Genomic DNA, 21,337 nt, shown 5'->3' with positions numbered 1-21,337 from the left:
AAAGATGTTTATAGTTATCCCATACTGGTTGGAACTTTTTAATCTATCACTTAGTAGACAGACTATTTTGAGTTTGTCTCTATTTGAGAATGAAGTCTTGTGCTGGGTGACATTGAGGATTTTAAGCTCTGTCATGACAGGGACCATGGCTAACATTTGACCCCTTTTTTGCCTAAGGAAGCAGGGGGAAAAGAAGAGTGTGTCTTCTCTTTTGAACCTGCCTCTCGCTACTCTAGGTTGGGCAATACATTTTGTCCTGTAATCCGATATGAAACTTCCAGTATTTTTTTACAGATGGGCTGTGAGCTGCCATCATGATGTTGGAGCTATGTACCAAATAGGCACTTAATAACTTTTCCCAAATTATAAAGAAAAACGATGAGCCCTTGGCCTCCAATCTGAATACACGGTTATTCTATAAGGTGCAAGAGGACCCCGTGAATCATGTATCTATTCACGGTTGTATATTTTATTAATCCTTAAGGGAAAATGCTACATTCTTTGAGAAAGCCTTTGGGTGTCACCTTCTTTTTTTAAAATACGTTTTTAATTGAAAATAAACCAGGCACTCATCCTGATGGGAGGCAAAGAGAAAGTCTAGAAATGCAGAAGAAAAGTAAATCATTTTTTATCCCACGGCTCAAAGACAAGCGCTGTTAACGTTTGGCTTCTGCCAGTGTTTCTGCTCCATTTCGTTGTTTCTGAACTGCCAGACCCGCCTCCTGCACGGCGGGTGCGCGCCGAGACCGCGCTGCCTGGCGGGCTGTGCGCACAGCACGGAGCGCAGGCCCCCGAGCCCGGGCCCCGCGGTGAGCCCCCGCCCTGCGCGGGGCTGCCCTTGAAACCAGCGCCCTTCTGCTCCCCCCGCAGAGCATTGAGATGCGGCTCAAGGTCAGCCTGCACGAGGACCTGGGCGCCGCGCTGGTGGACGGCGTGGTGCTCTGCCACCTGGTAAATCACATCCGCCCGCGGTCCGTCGTCAGCATCCACGTGCCCTCGCCCGCAGTCGTAAGTGATGCCGCGTGCGCGGACCTTTACTCAAAGGGAACTCTTTGGGGGTGGTGGGGGCAAGGGGTCCCCAGGCCCCTGCTCAGACCCTCTCTCTGCCGGGGCCCAAGCTGTTACCCAACAGCCAGTTGGGGTCCTGCTGTCCCCACCCCCCCCGGCCCCCCAGGCAGAGTTTCAGAGGCCACGGTTTGGTGAGAGAGGAAAGGAGCCTTTATTCACAAGCATCACGTAAGCGCATCAAGTCACAGTTTTAATCACTGAAGCCCATCAGTGGAGGCTGAACTCTGACACCTGAGTTCTCCTACTTTCCCCGTTAGTTTCCGTAGGGTTCGCTTACAAACTAAAACAACATCATCCACAAAAGCTGCACAGTTTTGGAAGAACGGTGGGCTCCTGCCTCAGAGCCTGCTCCCTCTAGGAATACACCTGCCACCAGAGCCGTGCCAGACCAGCCGACCCTAGGCTGTGCCTGGAGCTCCTTCCCACCCAAAATTTCATCCGCTGGGAAGCGCAGGCAGCTGCCTGAGATCCCACTCCTGAGCCAGAGCCGGGGAGAGAGCCAGCCCGGGAGCCAGAAAAGCTCCTGAGCCACGGGGCCCGCCCTCTTTTATTTCCGTTGGTTCTGGAGGCCAATCTGGTCCTAGACCTCCTTCCGTTGCCTTGGCAACCTCCTCCTACAGCCCCTCCCACTTCTCCCCAGGGAGCTGCATCTGCTCTGCATCAAAACCGCTGCAAGAGCAGAAAGGCAGAGGTCTGCAGGAAGCGACGTCTTCCCTGTAAACAGGGAGGCTATTGAGAGTAAGTAGGTAAATAGCAGAAAAGGAGTTTATTTCAAACACAAAGCAAATCACCTCTAAGAGATTACTGGTTGGGCTGCTACGTTTAAGACGTTAGGGACATAAAGGATTATTTAAACAGTGAGATGTCTGTGGGAAAGCTTTCTTTTTTGTTAAATTTTTTGGTTGGTACCTTCTCTTCTGAACGGGACCTCTTTCCTTTATTAACTATTGGGGATTTTATTGGAAAGTTCTGAAAAGGTGTGGGTTCTGAGTAAAACATTCGTAACCTGTCCGGCCAGGGGTTGATCAGCCAGTCGTTGGTGCGACCATTCCCGGATCATTCACGGTGCTGCAAGGTGCCCCGGGGGCCCCGGGGGGTAATGCGAAGTGTGGTGAGTGAGCCGTCACTCACGTCCTAAAACTCCTGTCGCCTCTGGGGGGAGATCAAGCCGGCCCGGGGCTCCCCCCCCTACAGATCTCTCAGCACGCGCCCTTCCCGAAGGGGGCTGTGCCGTTGCTCGTGCGCCCAGACAGCGGAGAGTGGGGTGTCAGGGGGGAGCCCATCTTTGACACCTGTGTAGGGTGCAGGCAAACAGAGGGAAGAACATTTCTAGCCCATGTAGGGTGCAGGCAAGCAGAGAAAAGAGAGGAATTTCTAGCCACACTACTTGCTGATTTTAGATGAGGCAGGACAGCCAGGAGGGGCTAAGAACCAGGGCTTTGGGTTCAAATCCCAGATCTACCCACGAGCCGTGCGTGTCTTTGGGAACGTTATTTAGCTACCCCTTACCTCCGTGTGCTTTTCCCCACCATGGAAGTGTTCCTGTGAGGACGAAATAGTCACAGGGATGTGAGCCATTCTTATCGGTGTTTACAGAGTGGATTTTCACAGCCTAGAGTCCCTGATCTCAGGTCACAGTGTTCATGGAACGACCGGACCCAGCGTGCGTTGGGAGCCCTGGGAGGCCCGTCTGTTCCCCCCACCCTCCGAGCATGGCCTCGCCTGGCGTTATTTGTCCCCATTTCTTTCCTCTTTTCTCAAATCTGATGAGAGGAGTTCCTTCCCCTCACCTGCTGTGACAGATAGGGCCAGGCTTCCTATGACATGGCTCCGCCACCTAGGCTGCTGGAGTCGTCCACGCTTCAGGCCTCTCTTTTAAAAAGAGCTAACAGTGCAATGTTCAAGCTTGGCAGTAAAGGTTTTAAAAGTCACCGTGTAAGAAGTAAAGTGTGTGATGCGAGGCATACCTGTTATCAGTGCCACACCTGAGAGGCCCCCAGCCGGGCCAGCTCTGTTGTGACAGGCTCTTGTGACATTCTTAACGTCCACCTTGTTCCGTGCATTGGTCTTGAGGGGGCCTCTTTCCAATTAAATTCATGGCTTTAACGGAAAGGAGAGGAGTTGGCTCGGTGATTTTAACCCTCTACACGGAAAGCTGTTTCCTCATGGGAAGAGGTGATGCTCCTGGTGTGTTTTCAGGTGAACCAAAGGAGGTCCCACAAAAATATGGTCCCACAAAAACTATGTGTATACAGATATATGTATGTATACAGACACATATATGTGTATGTATGTATACAGATATATGTATATATTACACATACATACTTATGTAGGAAATTTGGCATATACACATACATGTATAGATATATACATATATGCAGAATTCTGCAACTAAGACACATCTATATATGTCTATATGTATATCTTCACATACACAAACATGGATACATATAGTATCTGGGTAAATATAATCCAAAATAATAATAACTCTTATCTAATGTGTACATTTCTGGGTAGATACGTTGTTATCATCTTGTATATTTTTTCTTCAGTGAACATGTATGACTTGCACCATTTAGAAAGTTTAAATTTTAATGTTATTGTTAAAGTTGTTTTTTAATAATTCATTATTTCTGCATATTTACATTATAGCCCAAGCTTAGCATGGCCAAATGCAGAAGAAATGTGGAAAACTTTTTGGAAGCATGCCGAAAATTAGGAGTGCCAGAGGTAACGTCAAACTTGTTCAAATACCCTTGTTTTAGTAAAGATTTTATTTACCGTATGTGTTTGAACCCACTGACTAGATGTACAACTTTGTACATCCTTTTTAATTCCAGCCCTTCTAGAGGAATAATACTAAATGTGTTATAAAATTTTAGTTTAAATTGCTTTATTGCAGTGAAATAAAAATGTCTTAAAGCAGTGTGGTCACTTCTGAGGCAAAGGGGAGTATAATTTCTTTAAGGTTTTGAAATAAGTGTGTAATTACAGACTTGGAGAAAACATTTGATTAGCTCGGTTTCCTCCCTCAAGAGCAGAGGTGGCCAAGGCTCCGTGAGCCTCAGTCAGGTCCTCCCGTAGAGCGGAGGTTTTGGGCTGATGGGCTTCCTCATCGCAGCTCTTAAGCAAAGCACAGCTGTAGTTGACAACTACCTGGTTGGTTCTCATTCCCTGTAGTTGCATTTTGGGCAAGTGGATCAAAATAATCAGCATTAAAAACATTAATTTTTATTATTATTAATCATTACCATTAATAATAATAACGTTCGTATGTTGCTTTCTAGTGTGACTGTTTGCATTTATGTTTCCCCCCTTCATCCGTGGTAGCCCCGCCAGGCAGGTCCCTGTGGCCAGGCCAAGTCCGGTTTGCTTCTCTTTCCCGCCAGCTGAGCTCTAGCCTCAGCCCACGTGGGGCCTTTAAAGGCTTTGCTTTTAGCAATGTAAGGTGGTTTCTTAGGGAGACAGAAGCCAATCCACTCAGAATTGCGGGGTGAGTGGAGAAGTTTCCCATTATCGTGATAAACAGAAATAGATAGGAATTCTATCTCTTGTAATTCCTTCTATCTTTTCTAATGTTCCAGAGATAAAGTAACTACAGACTGTTGTGAGATACTGTTTTTGAGCAGGCGAAGAAATGACATTTTACTCCATGATAGGAGTTAGTTATTGAAATTGAGAAAGGCTTGTCTGCCTGTCTGCCTGTCTTCCTCCCTCCCTCCCTCCCTCCCTCCTCCCCTCCCTCCCTCCTTCCTCCCCTCCCTCCCTCCCTCCTTCCTCCTTTTCCTCCTTTCCTCCCTCCTTCTCTCTCTAATTTTTATTTTGGTGGGGGATTAGTGGTGGGCTTCTTATCCCATTTGAGGAAAATAATTATTAAAACATTGTTAATTCAGAGCTGTTGTATCAATAAAAAGCTTACAAATTTATTATTTTTTTAAGAGGGTAATGTTAATATATGAACTAAATGTCTTTGTGGTCAATTCAGATGTCTTTCAACAATGTTAATCTGTGTATCTGTCTAGCATATATACATTTTAATATTGCTTATGCATTCTTGATATTTGTGAAATTCTCATACCCATAGATTTTAAAATAATTTAATTCTGTTATGGGCTAACACGATTTCCCACGTGTGAATCAAAACTGTCGCACCAAGTCAGATGGTGAATTATTCATGTCTGGGTAGAGAGCACTGATGAGTTATGACCTAGTCCCTTGTGTTATTTTTAAATTCATCAAAGTTTTTTTGGCGTGTGGGAATACAGAATGAAATGGAAATGCACGTTATTATTTACTGTGAGTAAAGATTGACCATTTTGATTTCCCTTTAAGGTGGGCAAGTGGAAATTATAAAAAGGCAGAGACAAATTTATTATAATTTTGATTATGCCTCCAGCACTACTAGGCATCTCATAATGCCTGAGAAGAATTACAAGGAGCGAGTGCCTTTTTGCCAGTATCCCACTTAGGCTGTTTGTGGAATTGTTTTTAAGATTTGAGGTGATTCTCAAGTTTTCCCTGTGTACATGTGTGTCCGTCTGTGTGTGTATGTACTCACACATTAATCCTGTTGCACAGGCCAGGTGTACCTCGCTGGGGACTAGAGTTACATTAAATTCCTTGCTCCTAGGGAAAAAGCCTGTCGGTTCGCTTTAGTCAGCAGGCGAACTTCTCTGACAAGGTGCGTTAAAAGGAGGAAGGAATCGTCTCGTGGGAAACTAGAAACTGCCTGTTTTCACCTCCCAGAGAATGGGTGCAGAATTAGTTATTGGGAATAAAGAAATGCTTCCATGAGGCAGATGACACGGAGTTGGGGAGGGCTGGAACGGCACCCTCGCACTCAGACAGTTCTGCTTCTTTCTCTATAAGAGGGTGGAAGTTTTGAGTGTCTGTGTGCCACACTACAGTTAGTGATTTACACCAAAAATATAGTTACACCACTAGTCTAGTTGGGGAAATTCTCCACTGGCAATCACACGTGGGAAAGGGCTGGTGCCAGCGGAACAGGATTGAGATTCCAGAAGTAAACCCACATGTATGTGGGCAAAAAAAGTTCAGCAAAGGAGTCAGACACCTACAGGAGGAAAAAAAGCCTTTTCAATAAGGGGCGCTGAGAACATTGGAAAGCCACGTGCAAAAGAATTAACCTGGACTGCTGTTTGTCCCCATGTACAAGCATTAACTCAAAAGGGATCAGAGACCGAAATATAAGACCTGAAACAATAAATTCGACAGAAGAAAACATGGGTACTAAACTCTGGGTCCTGGTCTGAGAGAGGACTATGAATTTGACCTCAAAAACAAGGGAAGTAAAGGCAAAAATAAATGAATGGGACGGTATCAAACTTAAAAGCTTCTGCACAGCAAGAGGAAATGCCAACAAAACATAGAAGACAACCAACCAAATGGGAGGAGATATTTGCAAAGAACAGCTCTGACAAGGGGTTAATATAAAAAATATATGTAAAGAACTCCTACAACTAACTCAACACCAAACGACCCAATTTAAAAAATGGGCAGAGGACCCGGACAGACACTTCTCCCAAGAAGACATACAAATGGCCAACAGATGAATGAAAATCAGGGAAATACAAGTCGAAACTACAATGAGGTACCACCTCACGCCCGTTAGAATGGCCGTCATCAACAAGACAAGTGATAACACGTGTGGGAGAGGCTGGGGAGGAAAAGGACCCGCATTCACTGCCGGTGGGAGCATAAATGGTGCAGCCACTGGGAACACAGTCTGGCGGCTCCTCAAAAAATGAAGGACAGAGTTCCCTTATGACCCAGCAATCCCGCTTTGGGGCACCCCCCTGAAATGCTTGAAACCGCTTATTTGCAAAGCTATATGCACCCCCGTGTTCATTGCAGCATTATTCACAGTGGCCAGGACATGGGGACAACCCAAGCGTCCTTCGATGGAGGGCTGGATAAGTAGGATGTGGTCCATATACCCAGCGGAACGCCACTCAGCCATCAGAAAAGATGAAATACTGCCGTTTGTGACAACATGGATGAGCCTTGAGATGATCATTCGAAGTGAAATAATAAATCAGAAGAAGATAAGCGTATGATTCCACTCCCATGTGGGATATAAAACTGAAAGCAAAAAATGAACAAGAAAAACAAGTAAAACTCATAGAGCAGTTCGGGGGTTACCAGAGGGAAAGGAAGCAGGGGGGTAGTGAAGGGTAAATGGGGTCCCATATAAGGTGATAGAAGAAGATTCAACTGGTTGGGGGGCACATGCCATATACAGATGACGCATCATAGACGTGTTCACTTGAAACTTTTATAGTCTTACCTACCAATGTCACCCCCATAAATTTAATTTAAAAATAAAATAAAAAGACTTACCTAGAAAGAGGGGACCTGTAACATTACGGTCTCTTCTTGGCACTAGACTTAATATTTAGGTAACGAAATATTCATTGACTTCCCAGCCACAAACAGTTCATTTCCCCTCATTTGTGAGCTTTTCCTGCTTTCCTCTGTATCCACGACTTACACCCGTAAGTCACAGAGATCTTGGGTTCTGTAGTTTTTAACTGAATATCTAATTGACAATAATACCTCACCCCATAGAGAGGGATGAGGTCACAGCTGTGCTCTGAGCCTAACTTTGTTGTCCTTTTTTTTTAAAGATTTTGTTTATTTTATTTGTAGAGAGGGAGAGAGGAAGAGAAGCATCCATGTGTGGTTGCCTCTCGTGTACCCCCAACCGGGGACCTGGCCTGCAACCCAGGCACGTGCTTTGACAGGGAATCAAACTGGCGACCTTTTGGTTCACAGGCCGGCGCTCCACCCACTGAGCCACACCAGCCAGGGCTTGTTGTCCTTTATAACAGCGAGGCAGCTTGAAACTACACCCCCAAGTCTGGATCAGCCACTTATATCATTGCTCATGTGGGTGGAAGGGGGTTGCTGAGCAGATTTAGTTCAGTGATCACCCCTAAAGTAATTCAGTGGGATGTTCGGTTGTTACAGCGGATTGTAGTTTCTGTACAAGTCCCCATGGACGTGTGTGCCCGCGTGTCTGCCTTGGGGTCGCCCAAGGTCCTGGAAGCCTTTTCCCGTGCGCTGTAGCAGAGCGGTTCTGGTGTGGCTAACCCCTGAACGCAGGGGGTGCGTGGGTGGTGTGTGTGTGTGTGTCCCCCGCGGCTGCGTGCCGAGCCGCGCGGTGGGAGCGGCCTGGTGACCGGCAGGTTAGAGGGTGCAGAGGGCACCGCAACGCCAGACCCCTGCTTGTGGGGACGCAGAGTGAGACTGGGCCTGTGCCCCTGAGTCGCAGGCCCGGGGCAGAGTGCTGGGGGCTGGAACCGGGGCACCGCAGACGGAAAGCAGAGGATGCCCTGGAAAGACGGCGGGAGGAGGGGGGTGCCCTGGAGAAACTCGAAATTCTGTTCCAGCCGCAGCAGGCATGTTGGCCAGCCCCGGGGGGGCCGGCAGGGGGGCAGAGTGCAGGGGGGCTTGCGAGTGGGACCACCGAGGACAGAGCATTGAGAACGGACCGGGACCCTTGCTCCCTGCGGCGGCATCTTCAGTCTGGGAGCCGCCACGACAGTTATCCCAGCGGCCCTTCCCCTCCGCCCCCTGCCCTTGGGGTTTGGGTTTCGGTGCTCAGTTTGGGACCAGGGCCCCCGTGAAAGGACATGAACCGAATGAGCCTAACCTGGAAGAAGAGTGAGTGACGAGTACCCATCTGTGAGCAGAGTGAGGGATGTGATGCGCAGGTTTGGGGTGAAGGGGCCCCCCTATTGTGCTGCTCCCTAGTTAAGGAGGAGCCGTTAACCGCTTGCTGAGAACTTCCTGCCCGGGCATCAGCGCAAAGGCTCACTGATGAGGACATGTGTTTCAGGCGTGAGTCAGTTTCATTTTTAAAACCTTTTACATGACATGTATTGGGGTGACATGGGTTAATAAAGTCATGTACCCCTGTTGAGGGTTTGAGGAAACGATGTTATTACCATCCTGTGAGGAAGCCGAGGTCCAGGGATGCTAAGTGATTTCCTAGGTTGCATGCAGAGCTCGTGTTTGAACCGGGGTCTGTCCCCTCTTTCCGGCCCAGACTGAGGCTCTCTGTGACCCATTCCCCAGAGCCGTTGATTCTTCTGCATGGCCTGTGCAGGGGGTGAGGGACAGCCAGGTGGGGGTCTGCAGATCCCTCCCCTCCCCCCCCTCCCCCTCCTCCACCCCCCTGCTTCAGCCAGAGCAGTTCTCTTTTGCCCGTGGGATATGTTGGGTTCCCAGCCAAGTTTTCCTGTAGGAGAAGAAAAAGTGTCCTATTGCTAAACACACTTTGAAAACCATGGGTCCCCTGAGGAGCCTTTGAGCTCTAATATGCGCTGGAAGCCTGGTTCCCTTCTGCAGCTCTCTGACAAATGTCCTCGCTCATCAGCCGCTGAGCTGCCGAAGAATTGCCACGTCAGGAGGGCTGACGCCTCCCCCCTGCCCGGGAAGCAGAGGCCAGGGGTCCCTGCAGCACTCTGAGGAGTGGAAGGGTTCGGTCTCTGTCCCCAGGAGTAGGTCATGTGGTGTGTCACCCCTTCTGCATCAGCCAAAGAGAAGTAACCCTAGAATCCTGGAGTGCGTTCAGATGCTAACAATGGTCGCGTTGATGTAAGTGCAATTCTGGCTGCGTCTGGTTTTCAGTAGCTTTCATATTTGCTTTTATTCTTTTATAATGAGATATTTTACTGGGAAGTAACAGTACAGCGTCCTTACTTCACACCTGGTTTGAGCGTTGAGGAAATTTTTTAGTTAAAGGACATTTTGTAACTTGAAGCTGCCATTTTTTAAAATTTGTTTGTTTCTTGAGAATCTTGAGACTAGGAGAAATGAGTTCCTCCTCCTCTGAGTTTTATGCCTCTTTTCCCTTCCAATCAATGACTTTAGTATCAATTTAAATCAAAGCTAACCACACTTTTGGGGGAAGGATGAGTTTCTTCTTGAAAGATTTATTTTAATTTTCTATTTATATTGGTTAATTCTGAGGTTGAATAATCAGAGGGGCAGACCAACATGTTTGTTACTTTTTAACATCAGTTTTTAAGTTTTTAATTTATTAAGAAGAACCGGTGTCTCGCTTGTGAAGTCAGTCACATTTCTTACAGGTAGTATGTGCTTATCATCAGGAAGATTCATTCCCTCTGGCTGTCTTCTGGTGGTAGACACCTGAAGTCACTGGTCTGGCAGCCTTTCACGCGCACACGGCTGAAAATAAACACTTTAGAAGCAGTCCCTTCAAAAAGTTTTAAGTGACCTTTCTAGATAAATTAGCAATATTATATAGCTGTCTCCTGATTTCATCAAATTGGCAGTTCTCATGTATGATACTGGGAGAAAACCCTAGCAACCCTTTCCTACCTCACTCTACTCTCTGACAAATTACACTTTGTCAGTTAGAGCTTCAGATTTTCAGAACAACCATCCACGTTCCTGTACTACGTATGATATTTCAGACTGAAACAAACCCCTTTGTAAGCATGCTGGCTTTGAAAATTAAAGTATTTAAAGAAGTTGACTAGGTTCTAAACTTCTTGGAACTCAGACTTACCTACACCCAGAACACCTGCAAGCTCGACCTTGGCCGGCTGCAGCCCACGTGTCCGTCTGTGTAATAGCGTTTGGGGCACCGGAGCCGACCTTGAGGCACCATCTCGGTCACACACGGACCGAGGCCCGTGAGAGGACCCGCTGCCCCTCTGGCGATGTCTGTTCACAGTAATGGGAAGTAGCTGTGGCCTTTGCCTCTGGGGACTCCGTGTTTCTCAGCTGCCAGGCAGTAATTACTAAGTGCTCTTTAAATTTCCTTTCTTTTTAATAATTTGCTATTTTTTTAAAAAGATTTTATTTATCTGTTTTTAGAGAGAGGGGAAGGGAGGGAGAAAGAGGGGGAGAGAAACATCAGTGCGTGGTCGCCTCTTGCTCACGCCCAGCTGGGGACCTGGCCCACAACCCAGGCCTGTGCCCCAACCGGGAATTGAACTGGTGACCCTTTGGTTTGCAGGCCGGCACTCAATCCACTGAGCCACACCAGCCGGGGCTAATATTTTACTATTTTAATTTTAAGGGAGAAGATAGTGTGATCTCTAAATCCAGCTCATTAAGACTGAAATTTGGGAAGCACAAGGGCTGGAAAACTCCCTAGTTCCCCAGCAGTTGCAGCTGTTCCCATCGTAGCTTCTTGCGGAGAATGTGGAATGCCTGGGGGCTCGGGGAGAGGCTCTCAAGGCCGCAGCGGCCATGTTCCCCTCATTTGGACAGTCCCCGACCTGTGCCTTTTCCTTTAGAGACTGCGGTTTAGTTCAGACAGATCACTGTGGACTGGGAGCCTTGGCCCCGCCCAGGTGTTAGTCTGTAGCAAGCCCACCACCGGGGGCATCATGGGACTGCCTCCAGGGTCAGAAGAACAAGGGCGTGTGCTGCACCTGCCGAATGAGCGCCCCGCCAACTGCAGGGGCGAGCCGACCTGAGTTCTGTGCTGCAGCTGCCGCAGAACTGGCAGACCTGTTGCATCGGGCTGGGGAAATGATGGAACCATATACTGGACGTAGAATGATTTGCTTTTGACCTGGAAATACCACTTGTGGGAAAAATCCCACTTGAGTTTGTGGATGCCTTTTGTCTTATGTCTGCTTCGCTGGGATTTCACTGGCTGAGCACAGCATTGCAATAGAAAAGTTGTATTGCAATAGAAAAGTCCTCTCGGCTCTCTCTCCACCTGTTCATCTTTGACTAGTGTCTCTCTCCTGGTGAAATCCAGTCTGTGTGTAGATGTTTTAATGCCTGGGAACACAGTAGTGGTGGCTTGATTCTTCCAAATCTACTAGGAGATTTGAATAGATATGACAGGCTTAAAAATTATTTTGTCGTGTATCTCTACCTTCATAAATTAAAATAAGATGAGGATGTTTTTAGTCTCCTTCCATGCACTTCATGTTGCAGTCAGTATTCCTCCTTCCCTGAGGGCATGAGGATAATTTCAGAGAATACAAGCCAGCCACAAATCCCTACCTTGGAATCATCTCCCACTTGCTCTGTGATTTACATCCGCTTAGCAAGGAGGCAATATCGCATCAAAGTATGTTATAAAACGTATACCATCTATATTTTAAATGCTTTGCTTAATTTAGAAACAAAGCTGCATTTATGAAATATATCACAGATATCTTCAACCCTTGTTTAATTTGGACACAAAGCTACAGCTTCTCTTGTTTAATTTCTGACAGCGGCTGGAATCGCTAAGCGCTAGATGGTCATTTCTGGTTCAGGAATTCAGTGTGTCATCCAGCTGTTCGCTTCCCGAGAGTTGTAGGCATCTGGAGGTGAAGTCAAAAGAAGGAGCTGCTGATTTTTGCCTTTAGTTGGTCACGTAAGAGCGCTGCCTCCTTACAGGGTGTGTCTAAAGTAGGCGTGTGGAGATCTCTGCCCACCTCGTCCCTGTTTGGTGGTGAAGAAATGTACAAAACAGCCCGATCTGGGGATGCACTTCTACTCCAGTCTCATATCCAATGAGTGGGTAGTTGCAAAAGCATGAAACTTAACGTACTTTTTGACAAATGTAGGGATCTAAAACGAGCATTCCTGCGAGCTTATCAGTCATCCTGGAAGGAAAATAAGTTACATGTATGTGTTACCTTTCAGGGAGAGAAAAATTTTATATTTTTCATAAATCAGGGTAAAAAAAAAAAAACATTATGAGGACAGCGAGGAAAGGTGGGGATTAAACTTCAATATATATGTGTCGATAGATGGATAGTTGTTAGTAAGGGTAAGGCCTAAATTTCCCGAGTGAAAACTCTGATTTGGATGCACCTGAATCCACTTGAATGTTACAGTTGTTGGATGTCAGAATGATGTGTCCACGGAAGAACTTTCTAGTCCTTGATCGTGAGGTTGGGGGTGAAGGATCTCTCTGCCCCTTCGCATAGAACACATTGGCTGTGCCGCTTTTATTTTGGAATGAGGTTTAAACATCTTTGATGGTGGAATGGGTTTTACCTGCTTGCAATAAGAGGCTACTCTTGCCATTTGCGAGTAAGCAGAAATGTGTGCTTCCCTCCGGCTGCTCCGTGTATTTTTAATTGTGTGCACTGTCTCTTTCTGTTCTAACGGCTGCCCTCGGAATAGGCTGACCTCTGCTCTGCGTGTGACATCCTGCACTTGGACTTTCGTCACATTCGAAAGACTGTTGACACTCTGCTGGCCCTCGGGGAGACACCCCCACAGCCTCCTCCTGTCCTCCGCTCCAGGGACCTTCTAAGCCTCTTTCTTGTCCATGTTCTCTGTGTAGCGCTCCTCTATGCCACTTACCGCTGGAGCGCCCTGGCCGCCTAGCGCCCGCACGTGCGTCCGAGCGCTCGGCTCTCGCTCCGACCCGGGGTCCCTCCTCCACCCCAGCCTTTGCCTCGCAGACCCCCTTCCCCGCCAGCTCCTCCATAGCTTCTCCAGCGCTGAAGCCAAATACTCGCCGATCAGGTTTCCCAAAGCACAAGCTCCATAGCTTGCAGCCTCCGCTGGTAACTTCTCGCTAACTGGAAACCGAGGACCACGAAGTGTACGCCGGTCTCACGCTCCCTCGTCTGTCCTCATTCGCGTAGTGCTCGCGGCTCCTCTTCTTTCTCCCGGAGGACTTCGCCGCCCTGGGTAGCATGGAAGAAGTTTCCAGAGCAGGAGCAAAGGGGCAGAGGAAAGTTTTCCCTTTGCAGTATTTAAGTCAAATCCAACCTAATTCAAGACCGGGCAGTTGAGCGGTAGAGGGACCCCCTCACCCCAACACCCTTGCGGGGGAGACAGAAAACCGGCATCGTGGCCCAGGTTGGTCCATGCAAATCCGTAGTGAAAGCTCAGTTGACCCCGTTGAAAAACACTATTTGGAGGTTGCCTGCTGGCCATTCAGGTGGGGTCCCCGCTGTTTCCTGCCACGGCCGCCGTGAGCGGCGCCCGGGAGGGATGCTGCCCACCTCTGCCCGGAGCCAGCCTGCTGCCCGGCTGCTTGAGATACAATGCTGCCCGTGCAGAAGGGGCCCCGGGAAGGGGGGGCCATCTCTGTGAGGGCGCCCCGGGGAAACTCTGCTTGCACTCCCATTCCCACACGTTCTTACTTCTTCCTCCTTGTTAGCCTCTGTCGGCTCTGAGAAAAGTGCTTTCCAGAAGAGATTTCTATTTTTAAAGAACGTAATAGGTCATTTCGGCTTTTGCTACATCACATCATAACAGCAGGTCCAGAATAGGATGGATTTGACTCTTATTTTCAAATAAAGCCATGAGTCACGGAACATTCTGGGTCCTGGGGCTTGAGTTGCATTGGCAAGAGCTAATGATAAGATTCCTCTCATTTTAGAAGAATAATATCTTTAATGAATGGAAATTTCCATTTAGTCTTTGTTAGCAAGCTGCTTTTATTTTTAAGTAAGCTTAAAGGATTATATATTAATTATCAATATATCTGCTATGGAGCAATATCTCAGCTTGTAATTAAAAGATAAAACCAGTAGAATATTATGTAGGCCAACATAGTCCTGGTTCTGGGATGTCTTTTTCTAATATGAGAAGGCCATACCCCAAGGTTAAGACAGTCTCCCCTATTTTTCAGTCTACGTCTGGTAGCTCATTATTGTGCATAAAATTGGGGAGCTGATGGACTTACCGTCCTCCAGGTAAATTCCTACTTTGCTGAGATGCCAGTGGTCTTCGCAGGTGGCTGCTAAGATGACAATGTTATTTTTATGAACACTTCTATGAATCCAGGCTATTTGAGAAAGAAGAAAACCCACCTAGTTCGAAGACTTTATTTATAAAGATTGTGTGTTCCTGAGTCAGCTCAGAGTTTCTAACGGACGTGGTTTATGTGAGAACCTCTTGAGTTAACTGAGCCTCTTCCTTCTGCTTTTTGGGTTGGCCGGGGAATACAGGGTATGTGGTGGGAGTTACGGAATTAACCTCGGCCGTGTACGCATAGCCTGCGGATGTACCGAATTCCCGTTGGTGCTCTCTTGTACTCCAGCCTGTAACAAAATAAAGTCCCTTTGTACAATGTCTGACAAGCACCCTGAGCCATGAGTCGCCTAATAAACACGTTCTGGGTGATTATTCTGAGTTTTTATCAGCCCAGCGGCGATGCCTGAGTGTGTGCGCACCCCGGTGGCGCTCAGCAGTTCCACCCAGCTCCCTCCCGTGAATGATCTGCTCTGGTCGTTTCTTCTTCTTTTCCACGGGGGTGGCCAAGGGGCAGAGAGGGGCGCTTCCCCAGGCGGCCACCTGAGAGACGATTTTATCAATAAAAACCGAGACGACCCATCATGGGAGATCAGGTCTCCTTTTCGGTGTGGACCTTGCCCTCCAGCTCCGTGGTCCTCCAGTTCTGGTGTCTGCAGTGCCCTTGGGACACCTTTTCACTTCTCGCGACCCCACTGTGGCGGCACCCTCACGTGCTGATGCCCTCAGGGTCTGTTGGATGCCATCTCGTCAGCAAGCAGTAGGGCAGCTGGTACCACACAGGTAATTTAGCCCTTTAGGCAGAACCTGGAATGGACTGTCTTGCCCAATATCAGGCTGTTCGTTTCTGCTCAGCGTATTAAGCCTGCCCATGATCCTTCCCCAGCTCACATGGCTGGCATCACCGTGTGCCTGGGGGCACCAGGCTGACCTGCCCGTCCTCTCAGAGGTGGGCAGGGGTTGACTGCTGTGATGGACGTGTGCATCCGAAATCTCCCTCCTCTGACAAGAAGGACCATTTCTTTTCAGCATGTTCTTTACATTTTCTCCGGGAACGAGAAAGCTCCCTTCTTCCTTTTCCCAGTCCCTTCAGTAGGTGGCAACTCTCCCCTCTGTCAGGACGACTAGTTCCCATGAGTTCCCACTGTCGGTGGATTTGTGGTTTGTATGCAGTCTGTGGTCCTCTGGGAGAGACGCTTATAAAATGGGCTGGTGACCGAGGGGTCCCTGCAGGACTCAAGTAAGATAACTGAGCAGAGATTTCATCCCTGAGAGCAGATAAGGAAAGGCATCTGATACCCTGACGCCTTTGTGAGGAGGAAATGATAATCCACATCTGCCCCATCCTAAGGACAAAAAAGCCGTCAGGACTAACGACGTTTCACCTTCAGGGTAAAGGGAATAGACTGCGGATTAGAGTTTCAGCAGCCTGAAATGAGTTCAGATTAGGGGGCAAATATTTTAATATTATTTTATTTAGGAGCTTTTTTTTTTTCTTCTTTAAATGAGGCCTCAGATTTTGGCACTGGTTCTCAATAAGCAATCAGGTGTGTAGGTGGGGTGTGCACTTTATTTCCCCCTTGGACCATCAGGGTTTAGTTCCTTGGGTTTTTATCACGATTTTGTTCATGCCAGTGTTCACTGACTCCTTCCTCAAATGCTGAATGAGTGTCCTTCACGCAAGGCCTGGTGGGAGGCCTTGGCCGTAAAACGGTGACCGTGACAGGTGACCCTGTCCTCAAAAAGCTGCAGTCTAGGCCAGGAGTCAGCGAACGTTTTTTCTGTGACGGGCTAGTTAGTAAATATTTTAGGGGTTTTGTGGGCCATGCCAGTCCTGTTGTCCCTGCTGACAATTTGCAAATAACGGGCATGGCCGCGTTTCAGTGAAACTTTGTTTGTAAAACCAGGCTATGGGCTGCATGGCCGGCCCGCTGACGTGTGTGACCGTGGCCGCCGTGGGTCTGGCGGGAAAAGAAAGAGGGGTGCGGTGTATTCTGGACGGAACCATGATGCGGGGGCAGGTGTCTGTGGGGCCCCCTGGAGCTGTGATGTTTACCCTGAGACCTAGGAGAGGTGTGGGGGTAGCCAGGGGAGGGGGTGCAGGTTGGGGAGGTGAGAGGAAGGTCTGGGGGGGCCAGCGGGGTGGGGAAGCAGGGAACCAGGCCCACAGAGACACGACGGCTCCATCTGTGTTAGACCCGGTCCCCTGTGGCAGAGCAGGAACGTGAGCGCTCTTACGTCAAAATACCGTAGACCGTCCTGTGTCAGGGTGCCATCCACTTAGTGCCAGGAATTTACATTTCAGAGCAGACTGAACAGGTTGAGATGGGCCGACGGGAAGGACAGCTCTTTGCCCAGCAGCTGGCCTGGGGCGTGGGTGGGTGGCTTTGGGGAAGCGTGGGAAACACAGAGGAGAGCCAGGCAGTGCCGGTGGTGACGCATTTCCTGCCAGGACAAGGTGTCTGTCCCTCACTGACAGCTGAGCGGCAGAGCTAGTGCCTTTCACCGAATTGAGGGTTCTCGAATGCCCCCGCCCCTGACGTCAGATGTGTTGGGCCTGCCCTGGTGAGCGCGCTCTGAGGGACCAGAGCCTCCCCTGTCCCGTGGGCACAGGATGGGATGTCCTTGCTTGTTGATCAAGGACGTTCTGGGAGGCAGCATGCTGGCTGGACGGGGACTTGACGCTGATGGGAGACACATGCTCACATCCCGGTCCCGGTACTGAGCAGCCGCGTGCCTTCAGCGAAGTTACTTAGATACAGTCTCTCCACCCCAGCGTCTGTCTCAGGGGGGCGTCCTAGCGGGATGGCCAGGGCACGCCTGCGCGTTGGTGCCGGGCATACAGGACAAACCCAGGGAGTCTAAACTGCATGTTGTCTCTCTGGTCTGCCTGCCCGCCCACGGCAGCCCTGTTTGCTGGGGCTCTGATGCGGGTGGGTGAGGGGCTGAGTGAACCTCATGGATCCCACCGCCGGAGACAGAAGACAGAGCATGCGTCTTCACGGGGGCCCGGAAGCATTACTGTTCGGTGGGATGGTACTGTATGACCGTGCTGTGCTTTAAAAAGAAACACAACAGAAGCTCATGGCTGCCCCAGGAGTGCACTGCTGGGTTCCATCGGACTTCTTGGACAGTGACATTTATATGCATGTCAAGTCCATGTACATGGGCGGCGATCTTGCCTTGACGTCCGTTGTGTGCGAGGTGAGGCTGCCCTTTTCTGTGGTCTCCGGTCTGGCTGTAAATCTGCAGCGGTTCCTCCCCCACCCCAGCCACCAGCTCACGCCAGGAGCCCCTCCCGGGGGGGCAGGGCCCATGCAAGGGAAGACCCAGAACTGCCGTGTGCTTCTCGGGCTTCTATCATCTCACTCTGGTCTTCTCTGTCCGAGCCATCTCAGGGCCCCTCCGGGTTCCTCCGCGGCACACGGGTCCCTTCTTGCGTCTTCTCCCGGCTCCTCAAGGGCCGACGGGAGACTTGTGGACTCTGCCCCTGGCTCAGGTGGGAGGAGACCAGGAAAGTGAAAAACGCTGGGTGGAGAATCACGGCCCGGAAGAGACGGTGATCTTAGGCTAACTCAGTCCGCTCTGTCTCCCAAACCCTGGTAGCCGGAGGCTGAGGCCTCGCACCTGCCCGCCCCCGTCTCTCTCGAGCCATGAGCCCTTCCCAGCCATGACTGCCAGCGTGGAACCTCTGCTGGAGCCACTGCTCCCGAGTGGGACTGGGCGGCCGCTAGTGGCGACCTGGGCCATCGCAGGCAGGACCCAGGACGGGCCCATGAAGACCACGTAGGACAGGCAGATCCAGCCCACGGCAGGTGTGAGCACTAACAGTAATTCGGGAACACTCGGGGCTCAACAGAAGGAGACGCTTGGGCGTAACCCTCGATCTTAAATTCCTGTCCGTGTTCCTTGCCCAATGTGCTCTCAGTCACTTAAGTGTCTTTCCAACCCACTGATTGAGCTTCTGTGTCACATAAAACCCTTGTAATGTGATGCAAATACTTATTCACAGTTGTTTTTATCTTTTAATTAACGTGGGGTTTTTTGACACATGGGAGCTTTAAACTTTTAAGCAATCGTTTTTATCCTTTTCCTTGTGGTTTTTCTTATGTTGCTTTTTTTTAGCTTAGAAAATCCTTTCCCATCTTTTGGTAAGAGAAAATACTAAACACTAATCTATATTTTATTGAGAAGTGGTTTTTTTTTTTTTTTTTTTTAACAATTCTTGAATTCATTTCAGATCAGTGTTAGCAGAGGGGATAAAGTGAAAATTCCCATGCTTTTCCCCAAGTGATGCCTTATGCTAGGAGCCGAACCCGACTGGTGGCCATTTATACTTTCTCACCAAACCAGATGTTGACGTGGGTGTCAGGGGGTCATAAGAGAGAGAAAGACCCGTCCCTGCCCGGCGGAACTAACCTTGGCAATGGCATGCCAGATGCAGGCGACGTCCCAGGCCTGCGGCATCTGGCAGCGGCACGAGGAGGACCACACTGTGCCCCCCGGCCCGGGGCGCAGCGTCCAGCTCACAGTTCAGGGGGCGGCCCCGTGGACGAGCAGCCTCAGCCCGTGAGCGCAGCTACCGTGCCGCTGACAATGAGACAGTTCACGGTGCTCTGAGTAACCAGCTGTGCTAGCTTGACACGGGGCTGCTTCTTCAGACCTCGAATTGGTCTGCGACGCTGTGAATTCCCCTGAAGCTCGGGAGGGCTGTGGAGGGGAGGGAGGTAGCGGCCGAGGCAGACAGTGGAGGAAAACGGAGCTGTTGAGGCAGCGCCACAAGGTCACTGGAGCCGCCGTGTCCTTGGAAGGCTTTTCTGCGACCAGGAGGCCCGCGTCTTCAGGAATTTATGGAGCGTCCTACCATTAAGGCAACAGGAAGCTCTGGATTCCCAAGCAGGAGTCACTGGCAAAGGAAGCAGTCTGCCCAGAGACCCCGCTTTGTCCCTGCCCAGCACTGTCTCTGCCGCCTGGGGGGGTGCAGGTCCCATGCGCACCCTCCTTAAAAAAGCGGCAATTGGGCCGTGGAGAACACCCCGTCATCAGGGGCACCAGAGGCGGCATCTGCGGTGGTGTCTGGTGCAAGCCAAGGAGACACACGCTGGAAGGTGGCCCCTCCGTCCCCGAGCCAAACGACAAAGGTGTAAAGTCACTTCGTCCTGTTCATCCTGTTCTCTGCGAACTGTTTTGTGGGGCACGCGGGGACCGATATACAAGGAGTGGCCCGTGCGGGGCGTCTTCCTTGCGTGGCGTTGCGTGTGCCGGACCTCTCCCGGGAGCAAACATACCACGTGGGAAGGGAGCAGGCTGCCCGTGTCGTGGCCGGCTGTGTGAAGAAACTTCAACAGGCTGCTGAAGACCAGCTATTTGCAAGGCTGCTCCCAGACCCTGAAGGAGGGACAGGCACCCATCGGCACATCCCCGTTTTCAGAGATCACAGGAAGTGAAATGAATTAGGCCCGCGTGTATGGTCACCAGAACAGTGCGCGGTCTGGATCGGTGCCCTTGGGGCGGCTTGCGAGCGTGGGAAAGGCTCGCTGTGGTTCTGCTCTGCAAGGACACAAGCTAGCGTGGCCTCCGGGGTGGCCTGCAGCCGCTGACTGCGTGTAGCTGTTACTCAGCGTGAAGGCTTTTTACACGTTCAGATCTTTCGCAGATGTGAGGATGATTGGAGTAAAAGCATTATTTTCTCTGCCAACAAGGGTCATTTTCTCTTTGCAAGGGGCTGAAAGCAAGGGAGGGGACACCGTCTGCGGTGGCCAGACAGGCATGTGACAGAGCCCAGCTCGGCCGCCCGCGGTGCCGTGGCGGGGCTGTGTGGCTGCGTACTGACGTGTGTTCTTTCTTTTAGGAGAAACTGTGTCTACCCCATCACATCCTCGAGGAGAAAGGCCTGGTCAAAGTAGGCGTCACTGTTCAAGCCCTGCTAGACGTGGCCGTCACGAAGGCTCTGTTCACCTGAGCCACCTTGTGGCCTGTGGACCTGCCCCGACCCAGCCCCCTGTCCGAGATCCTGAACTCCGCTCTCGACACCAGCCCCCCGTCCCCCCCCTTGCCTGTGTTCCATGACTCTAGTTGCATTTCAGGAGGACCTACGCGAAGGTTCTCTCCTTCGCAGAACTGACCTCCGACGTTCAGATGTGACAGGCGTTTCTCCTGAGGCCAGCGTGGGTGCTGGTTCCGAAGAACCCAGCAGCACACGGATGCCTTGGACAGCCTCCCGCGTCCCCTCCGCGTTCGCCCACGGCCATGACCAAAACACCAAGCACAGCTGTTCCGCAGCAAAATGCACTTGTTTCACGAAAGCCAAACTCCTTGTGTATTTAGTAGGGGGGAGGGGGGCCCATCGAGTTTTTCACCACCAAATTTTTCAAGACATTTCTTGAGATCATTGCCTTTAAAAAAAAAAAAAACAACTATTTTCGACATACAAAATATTTATATACATATTATTTATTAGTGAATTGTTATTCATCCTTTGGATGCAAATTGTAAATTAGGAAACTATTTTATTACTGCTTTTTTGTGGTTAAACACTTTATTT

The 21,337-nt window shown here is 49.8% G+C and overlaps 1 protein-coding gene across 3 annotated transcripts in view; it reads left to right on the top strand.

The window, feature by feature from the left end:
- The window catches only part of LRCH1 (leucine rich repeats and calponin homology domain containing 1), a 140,465-nt gene extending 119,500 nt beyond the window's left edge, over positions 1-20,965 (top strand). For 2 of the 3 annotated variants that reach the window (XM_090258702.1, XM_090258703.1), the window contains 3 exons: positions 871-1,008; positions 3,724-3,801; positions 13,207-13,763. In XM_090258702.1, the coding sequence (XP_090114828.1) occupies positions 871-1,008; positions 3,724-3,801; positions 13,207-13,413 (423 nt within the window). In that variant the 3' untranslated portion in view covers positions 13,414-13,763. Of the gene's footprint in view, positions 1-870; positions 1,009-3,723; positions 3,802-13,206; positions 13,764-20,644 lie in introns of those variants that run through there. The other variant, XM_090258704.1, reaches the window with a different exon arrangement.
- Positions 20,966-21,337: the final 372 nt, after the last annotated feature.

Source organism: Furipterus horrens, unplaced genomic scaffold, assembly GCF_987537825.1.
Source record: "Furipterus horrens unplaced genomic scaffold, mFurHor1.1.pri manual_scaffold_12, whole genome shotgun sequence".
Lineage (NCBI taxonomy): Eukaryota > Metazoa > Chordata > Mammalia > Chiroptera > Furipteridae > Furipterus > Furipterus horrens.
The sequence above is the reverse complement of the archived record's forward strand: the minus strand, read 5'-3'. Positions and strand labels throughout refer to the sequence as shown.